General features: G+C 52.0%; 2 protein-coding genes across 2 annotated transcripts; one reads left to right on the top strand and one right to left on the bottom strand.

Annotated features, from left to right (window-relative positions):
• Positions 1-2,199: 2,199 nt before the first annotated feature.
• On the top strand, positions 2,200-3,555 carry TGAM01_v203898 (hypothetical protein; the record flags this gene model as incomplete). Its single annotated transcript, XM_018803791.1, has 1 exon — positions 2,200-3,555. The coding sequence occupies one exon, from the start codon at positions 2,200-2,202 to the stop codon at positions 3,553-3,555; it is 1,356 nt and encodes a 451-aa protein (XP_018662842.1).
• A 1,194-nt stretch (positions 3,556-4,749) lies between these two features.
• Positions 4,750-8,423, bottom strand: TGAM01_v203899 (hypothetical protein; the record flags this gene model as incomplete). Its single annotated transcript, XM_018803790.1, has 2 exons — positions 4,750-8,140; positions 8,311-8,423. 2 exons carry the CDS (start codon positions 8,421-8,423, stop codon positions 4,750-4,752), a joined length of 3,504 nt encoding a protein of 1,167 aa, XP_018662841.1.
• Positions 8,424-9,292: the final 869 nt, after the last annotated feature.

Raw genomic sequence — 9,292 nt, forward strand, 5'->3', positions numbered from 1 at the left:
TTTGCAACCCCAAGGTAGCAGCAGGATGGGTGGCAGTTGTATTGTAGAGTCGTATCTGGAGTGGTGCCGGGCAGAGGTGGGGGCTGGGAATAGAGAGATGGAGAAGGGCGAGAAAGCCGAGGGAACTAAAGAGTGTTGAATACTGTAACAACTGAACAACTAGGTATAAGCGATGGAGGGTTTGATTGTGCAGAGAATTTGACATGTGCAACCTGTTTCGTTTGTGAATTTGCGTTGAACATGATTTGGTCTACCTTATACATGTACACGCGTTTGCAAGTGGAATGCAGCAAAGCAAAAGTCGCTGCTGATATTGTCTTCTACAGTAAACGATGCTAACAATAAACCTCTCCTCTTTTGGGTTACTGCATCAATCGGGCATCCTGATGGCCAACAGAAGACAGATCCGTGTAGTTACGTAGCTCTACTACTGCAGCCACATCTCGTCACTGAGCGTTTCGTTTGATGCCATTGTTTCATCTGTTCTGACGGAGCTTTGTCAGCGGCATTTGCCAGCTTCGCCTTGCTGCAGAGTATCTAGACTGCATAGTACTAACATGAATTGATCAATTCTACACGGCCGATCCTCTCCACTCGTACACTCGGCGCCGTCTGTACTTGGGCGCCCAGTTTCAAAATGCAGTCGACTGATGTTGTAATACGGAGTGCATGCTCCGCGGCACATTCAGTACTGTACAGCGCACTTCTGCCCCCTGTAGGCCTAGTAGTATACTACCGTCAATATTTCCTGCTTTTACGCGCTCAGAGCGCCTGCTCGGCGGCTACAGTGGGCGCCTAACGCATCTGACCTCCACTGTTTCGTTTCTTGCCTCGCCCAATGAGCGCCAACCGCCTGGGCGAGCGCGCCTATCTCTGAAACCTCAACCATCCACCATCGTCAACATCTTTGGCTGGACGAGGCTCAGCTCAGCGTTTGCAGCCAAGTCTCTGCTGCGTACAGCGCATAGTTCGAAAAGATCCAGCAGGGCATTCAAGGGTGCCCAAGCATCTGGACCCAGCATCTGGACCCAGCCATGACGCATCGTCCATCTGGCGCCGTTGGCGGACGGCCAGTCGTTTGCTGTTTGCTGTTCAGCATCATGTGAGAATCCCGGCTCGATGCCGCTCTGGCCATCGCCACCTGTCAAGCCGCTGGTCCTGCGTCCTTTGAGGCATTACGCCATGAACAGCTCTCTAGTGAGAACCGGCGAGGAAAAAAAACGAAGCAAACTGGAGTTCCCCAGCGGTTCCTCCGCAAGAGCCCTGGCTATGATGGCGTGCGTCGAGTGACACCGCCGTCTAGCAGCTGCGCTTTGACTGGTCCTGGATCGTCCACAGGCTACCGGGCCGCTGTTTCGACAGCCTGACGCCTGCATTCACTCGCTGGCGGTGCAGTATGTGGCGTGCAGCGTGCGGGCTCCGTGGACGCTTCTCACGGCTGCCTTGAAACGTGCTCGCGCTCGATAGAATGAACAGGACTGCAGCATGGATGCCGCCGAGGAGGAGCGCAATTGAGGACCAGCCAGTTTGATGCTGTTTCTGAGACGCGCTTGGGGGAGAATTTGGGCATGCCACAGTCATCCGATGCGCGCCTATTCGTGCGTCTTGTATCGTAATCCGCCCGAGAGCGTTTCTCATATCCAGACGTGACTGACTCCATATCCGACTTTCTTGCTCTACCCAGTTTTTCTCTCTCCTTCTCTCCCAATTCTCTGCTCCTGCTTGCTTTTCTCTTCTTCTCTATTTGCTTGTTTATGATACGTTCTCTAGCACACTAACCCATCACTCAGTACTTGTTTCCTATTGCTTGGTGTATGTGCGTCACTTGTCTTGACAGCACACACACACACGGTTCATTCTTTGATCAAACACACACAATACACACAACTCAGCTCGCCTTTCTTTCATACCCCCTCTCATATTCTAATATTGCTTCCTTTCCTTTCCTTCATTCTTCTACACAAGATTCTGTTCAACAGCTTGGACGACTGCTTGGTCAGCCAACAGTTGAGCTGCTTCCGAGGAATTCTATTTTCCTTGGAACTTCCTCGCCGACGTACATTCTTCAACTTCCTTTGGCTGAATCGATCGAAAGAAACAAATCATACGCGGTATCGTGTCTTCGGCTGGGCACAGCAGCTCATCAAACCGCCAACATCGGTGTGCCTTGTTGGAGTTATTGTTATCGCGAGTATTATAATGATCTTTTCGCCTCGGTTTACTCGCCTCTTGCTGCTGGTTTCAGCATTGGCTTCAACCGTCTCAGCCTCGCCTACGAATTCCCTCTTCGTCCGAGACTCTCAGTGCTCTGCTGGTCTAGAGTCCTGTCCTACGAGTTTACCCGACAACTTTTGCTGTTCTCAGGGAACAACCTGCCTACCATTGGCTGGCGCTACAACTGCGCTATGTTGTCCTACCGGCCAGACCTGTGAAAAGATCCAGCCCATTGCCTGCGACATCAGCTTGCAGGATCCAAGCAAAAACTCGCAATCACCAATCAAAACCAGCGTTTTCGACGTCTCGTTGGGGAAATGTGGCGCGAACCTCTGCTGTCCGTTTGGATATTCCTGTGTTGGAGGCAACCAATGCCAGAAAGACGCTGATCAGAGCACATCTCCACAGAGCGCCAGCTCTTCAACTACTGGTTCGCCCACATCAACCTCGCCAGCATCTGATTCACCAACGTCACCTGCATCGGCTACATCAGCTTCTGCGTCAGCTACACCCCCTCCCGCTACTTCTATCGTCGTTGCGCCAGTCACTACAGGAGCAGCGACGCAGCCCGCAGAAGAGTCTTCCCTCCCGTCTACCACTTCATCACCGGACTCTTCTACGGAGACTACAAGTCCGGCCCCCAAAGCTTCGAACCCAAAGACAATCTCAATCGTAGCTGGTGTTGTGGGAGGCTGCGCCGTCTTGGCTGCGTTGGGAATTATCGCGTTCCTGTTTATCCGCCGCCGCAACCGCTACAACGAGAGTGAATACACTGAGAAGGCAAGCATCAAACATCTCGGTCCTGGTCCTGGTCCCGACTTCCAGGGAGGCAGCTTCATCTCTGATCCCATTCTTCAGCCAAATTCCTACCGCGCTGATTTCATCCGCAAAACTCCCTCCATTAGGTCTTTTGTGAGCCAGAGACCGCCCCGGATTTCTTACCAGGAGCGACACTCACAGCGACTTTCTATCCCGAATCCTTTCGACTCTCCCAACACCTCGGATCACTCGCCTACCAATTTTAACCCTTCTGTCTGCTCAGAGGACGACTTGAATGCTCGTACGGGAGTCGTTGAGTCTGGATCTCGATTAGCTCCTATCAGGGCTATGAAAGCTTCCAGCACCCGACTCTATCCGCAAGACATGCCCAGAGACAGAGAGCCTAGCGGGAGCGAGAGCATAAACGTGTTTGCTGATCCCGTCATGATGCAAGGCAACTATGACAGGCGCCACACTCAGGGCACGACCTTCACAGATCTCATGTTGGAGGCTGATCTTGACGATGTACGACGTGGACATCCATACCTTGTTCATGATCCCATGCCCACTAATAGGATATAAGGCTGATCATGAAGTTACATCACCTATCATCTGAATATTGTACGATGACACATTCCCTTTGTCGCCGATAATTATCTGTTTTACTCCTCCCCTTTTCTTTACATATTCACGAATTCCCTTTGTTTTGGGGGCCCTGCTTGCTATAAAATGTGCATACCGACAGCAAGAGGGCAAAAGAGTGGGAGGTGTTTGCTTTATATCTGTTCATTTCCTTTGTTTCAACAAGAATGAGTGATACCAATGGATCTTGAAAGACCCATTTAACGATTTTTATATCTCCTTTGTGCAGGGCATATACCAAGAGCTATGGTTAGCGAGAAAGAGTCGGCCGTAAAACGTGGCTTAATTTGGATATTACTTGGGTGGATTTTTACCTCGTCATGCTTGGTGAGAAGGGCGTGGCTGAGGGGTGGTGTGTCGATTTGGTTGTTAAAGGTTGTATGTATTTGGTCGGGGCCTTGATGGTCCTGAGATTTGGTCTTGTGGCGATAATGTATTGGTTGGTTTAATAGTTTGTATACAGAATGAAGAGCAGTTAAAATAATTTTCCATAACACACATATATGTTAAAAAAAGAGAAGAAAAGTTTGGCTTCAACGTGGGAAACTCATAAGATGTGAAATCTCAAGCGCTATCAATATAATTCTTTCAAGATGATGCTCCCTCTGCTCTATATTAGTGACGAATGCAGCTGTGTATGCAAACATTGGTGACTATATAAAATTGCACATAAACAATACCTCGCTCGCCAATTACATATCACATATATATCGCCCAAAATCAAAACCCATGTAAAAACAAACAAATAGACAGGCAAGCCCTTTTCCTTAACGACAGTGAGTCATCTCTTCCTCCTATTCTTTTTATTCCGATTCTTCTTCTCAGCAATCGTCCCAGACACGCCATGATGCTGATACTGGTCGATTGTTTCAACAATAAACACAAAAACAAAACAAAAACAAAAAGCTGTTACAAAGACCAACACTGGTATCTGTCTGGACTATATCCAACGCATAAAAGCTATATATCAAACAGTAAGCAGACGGAATTCCTTTTCCGTAAAACGATATCAACAAAAACTCGCACGACCCGCTTATTGATTTTATATGCCAACACCAGTCATTCTATAAAGAACGGCTGCGTGTTTTATTAGGAAAAAACTTGAGAGGGACAGAAAATATTTCCTCCCTTTCATCACATAACGCTGCATTTTTTATCATGGTCCTTTGCAATGGCCGGAGCGTCCACGTCCACCCAGACGCTGCCGTTATGATCGTCCTCTAAGATAGCAGTAACTCTCTTCATCTCGTCCTTTCTCTTCTTGGCGTTCGCGTTCCACCCTCGTTTCTTCGCGTCCCGCATATTCTTTGCCGCGCTTCTCTCAGCCCGACTGGGTCGTCTATTCATATTCGATGGCTGCCTGCCCGGCGAGGTAGGTGCCCCCTTCATCCACGTCGGCAAGGCGAGAGTACTGGTTTCTAGTGGAGCTTCGGTGCCAGTCGAGATCGTTTCCAGCCTTTCTACTGTGGGAGCGAGGGCAGAGCCGCCTGTTGGGCGAGGGCGTCTGGCTATAGGCGCTACGATCGGCATATCACCCCGGCGAGATGTTCTGCGCTCCGGCGGATCAAAGACACCGCCTACGCCTCGCGGCGTACTGATGATAAGGGGCTGATCGATTGCGGGACTAGGCTCGTTTGCAGTGGAAGTCAAAGAGCCCCCGATCGGCTGTGGTCGCTGTACCTGAGGGTTCTGCGATGAGAGTAGGCTACCCGACAAGTTGAGTGGATTCCCCTGACTGGCCCTCCTGATAAGCCTGGCCATTTGGTCCGAACTAGGGGCGGGTGGTAAAGCTGGGTTGACTGTTTCGCTTTCAGCATTTGGGCCGCCTCTTTCTTCCGGAGCAGCCATTGGCCAGGTCTGGGCATTAGAGGGCCTCCTTAAAAGGCAACATGAGGCGTCGCTGGTCTCCATTGTGGAAATTGAGGCAGAGTCGAGCCCTAGGCTCGATCCACCGAAATCAAATTCAGGATGCAACATGGCAACTCCAGCGGCAGGACTACCCTCATGCTGCGCCGTTGAAGAATTTGATGTCACTGAGGTAGGTTGTGGCGTGACGGATCCCCGCGACAAGGCTGTAGATCGACCGTCTTGGCTGTGAGTCATCACTGGTGAAGTTGGAGGAGATATTCCGTATAGATCCTCATGATCTAGCGGTCCAGATGTGCTTGATAAGGGCAGAGGCACGTCGTCTTCAACCCGTAGCCTGCTTATCACACTTGTTGAGTCGCTAGCGGATCTCCCATGAGCTGATACGCTATAATTAACAGCATCAACATCGGGTACGACGAAACTCGGGAACGGCTGAATGCTTGATGGGATCGTCAAAGTTGGTGGTTGAGGCATTTGTACTGGTAGGTACGGCTGTGTTTGCGCTGGTATTGAGGCAGACGCCAACACAGCGCGCCCGCGCAGAAAGGCGGGTGTATCTCCTGGATCCTCTTTCTGATAAGGTGGTGGTGGCGGCTCCCAATTATCCGCATCACTCTCATGGGGGTGCTCTCTCCTACCGTCTGCCCGACGGTATTCTATGGGCCGGCCGTCTGCCGTCCGTGGGTTTAGACGACGATTTGCAGCGGCCACTGTAGCTGCTCGGCGCAGTGTTGTCCCTGATCGCGGGCTAGAGTGCGCGTATGGGGCATCCAGGGCCTCCTGTTCTTCAATCGATAAGAATTCTTCATCGTCGATGGGCTCTTGGATAATTGGGCGGCTGATAGGAATTCGATTCATCGTCCTCGGCACTAGAGGGTCGTCGTCCTCGACGCTTCGAGTTGATATAGGTGAGATGGGTGATACAATATACTGAGCAGACGAAGTGGGAGAAGTATGAATGCCAGCGACTGTTGCGGTACGCATCAAGCTGCCTCTCCGTGAACCTCCTCGCCCCCCTCGTTGGGCTACTGTCCTTCGTCGCACGATGGCAACATCGACTTCTATATCGCGTTGCTCCTCTTCGAGAACTTCGGCTTCATCGCTTCCGACTTCGATAATCACCTCTGTTTCAGTTCCGTCGGTGACGGCGTAGCCGAAATCTACTAGAGCAATTCTGCCACCATCAACAAAGTCAAAGTCCTCATCTTCGGTGACGAGCCTAGGCCCTGTAACCCCAGTAGCAGTGACAATAAGTCGTTCCTTGAGCAAAGTATCGCCAAATTTTGAAACCCACTTCACGTTGCTCACGCCTATCACTTCTGACGTCTTGTGTCCCGCCACGAAGTTGTTCCTCAGCTTATCACATAGGATCTGCCACTGGGGAACTCTAGCACTGGCAGCTGCGGGCACAGCAACTTCCTGCGTCCTGATGGACGGAGATCGCGACGAGTGGCTCTGAGCGCTGTTCCTCCTACCCAATCCAGAAGCATCACCGTTCGCTAGAGCAGCGTCAGGTACTGTCGTCAGGTCCTCAGGTACTCCATAGACCCAAACTTCGTTGCCGTGGAAGCACGCCGACACCAGCTCGCCATGGTACGTAGCCGAAGGCAGCGTACAAGGAAGGAGCTTTGCTTGTGAGGCTGTTTTGGGCACTGGTCCAGTAAAATGAGTGGTGCCGTTTCTCAAATCATCGATCCTCACAGCACGAAAGCTTTCAAAGCTGCGATCGTATGCAAATGCCCAGGCAGCCTCGTCCTGGCTTCCATCCTGTAGCAGCACGGCATGACTGCAGTCTCGACTCGAGTTGGGAAATAGAATGGACGTGGTCCACATTGCGCTGAGATTATCTTCGCCTTCGTCCATTGTGAGAGCGCCGGGATCATAGTATGGCGCGGTGATGACGACGGTGCTCGGCGGGGATGAGTGAAGCGTTGTCCCAAGAATCTGTGTGCCATCAAAGGAGAACGCCAAAGCGTCGACTGCGTCGCACTTGACGGCTCGCCTTTCGGTGGGAGACGCCCCACGGCTCAAGGCCTGGACTTCGATACCGCCGTCATAGGCCGCGGTGAGAACTGTGCCGCAGGGCGACAGGGCAATTGTTCGTGGGTCGTTGTCGAGAATCATGGACTGTTTTCGTTTCGGCGGGGACTGCTTCAGGTCGTAGACGTCAACTTGCATCTCGTTGGAGAGAACAGCCAGGAGACTCGCGTCGTTGGATACGCATGCCGATACTGGGCGTCGCAGCAGCTTGAACTCTCGCCTTATGTCGATCCTGGATCCTTGAGTATTTATAAGGTACAGCCTAGAAGAGTTATACGCCAATACGTGATGCCCGTTTGGCGACGTGGTGAATGCCATGCCTTCCCCTCCTGGACATGATGAAGAGCCGATTGCCTTGGACACGAGCTTGAATACGGTCACGTTCGGTCGCACGTAGGATTCGAAGAGATTGCGCTTGATCTCGCTGGCAAACAGCAGTCGCAGGATAGACAAGTTTTCGTCATCGGCACTGGGCAGCTTGTGATGGGACGAAGCATATGACGGACATCGTGCGAGGTGGTATCGATAGAGGTGCGGGCGCTGGGATACGTCTCTCCATTTTCGGTTGAGGGTCATGAGAGACGCGAAGCCATTGGGATCTGTGGCGAGGAGTATCCTATGAGGCTGCTGTCAGAGTTTTCCTGCTTGTCTGGTCTCACAGCGTTTCTTCGGCCCTCTCATTCCCGCCCACTCCCACTTCCATCTCCACCCACAACATCACCACCTGTCTCAACGATCCGCCATTCAATCCCGCGTCATCTGCAATCCAAGGGGGGAGATGCTCACTGCTCGATGATTTCGTCTGGTAGACCGTCGAACGGCGGGGGGGTGTCGAGGACGAGGGGCGCCTTTTCGATGCTGGACCGTCGCGCCTCTGCCGGCGCCGAGGCGTCGTCCATGGCGCTCCGCTATCGATGGACAGCCTTAGACACGTCGTGGCATGTCCGATAACCTGTTGAAACTCGCTGTATCGCTGAAAGAAGATGAGAAGACGACTGTGCAACCGCTATAATGACAATAACAACAGAAAAAGGACTGCGAAAACGAGAAGACAGCAGAATCAGAAAAGGGAGCGCTGATGAGGAGGAAGCGTGGCTGAGAGACCTCTAGTACAAGTAAGTCGCAAGCCGGAACGACTACCCTCGTACGGCAGTAGCACGGCTGCCATTGCAGATTCCATGTACCGGTACTCCGCCTGCAGCGCGCTGACACGAGTCACCGGACGGCACGGTACATGAGCGCTCTGGAAGGCTCCGACCTGTCGAAGCTGAGCTCCGGATTCTAGCGTCCGCAATGCGCCCCATGGCACCCTGCTAGCGCTGAACATGCTGCCAGCAGTGGAAGCTGGGCAGCGCTGGGGCCCTAGGCTAACACGACAGGTCCCCAGCAGGATGACGACCTAAAAGAGCAACATGATGCTTAACTCACAGCCAGTAAATAAATCAATAAAGGGAAAATAAAATAGGGATAATATAGTATAATACTAGAATAATGTGCGGTTGAGCACCCTCATCTCCTACTTGTCTATTCAGCGTACCTACAAGCAGCCAGACCATCTCCGGTCAGTCTTTCTTTCTTCACGGAGCCACAGCGCATCTGCAGCTGCATGCACAGATGCCCAGACAGCACCCACGGCAGATCCTCTTTCGGAGCCGTCAAGCTACGGATTTGACCGACATGCTACATCCAGAATGCGACCACGACAAGGGGGGGGACGATTGTCAGGGCGAGTTCCGTTAAGAGCCGATTGATGGGCACGCCGTGCAGA

This window comes from Trichoderma gamsii (assembly GCF_001481775.2).
Source record: "Trichoderma gamsii strain T6085 chromosome Unknown Scaffold_10.2, whole genome shotgun sequence".
Taxonomy (NCBI): domain Eukaryota; kingdom Fungi; phylum Ascomycota; class Sordariomycetes; order Hypocreales; family Hypocreaceae; genus Trichoderma; species Trichoderma gamsii.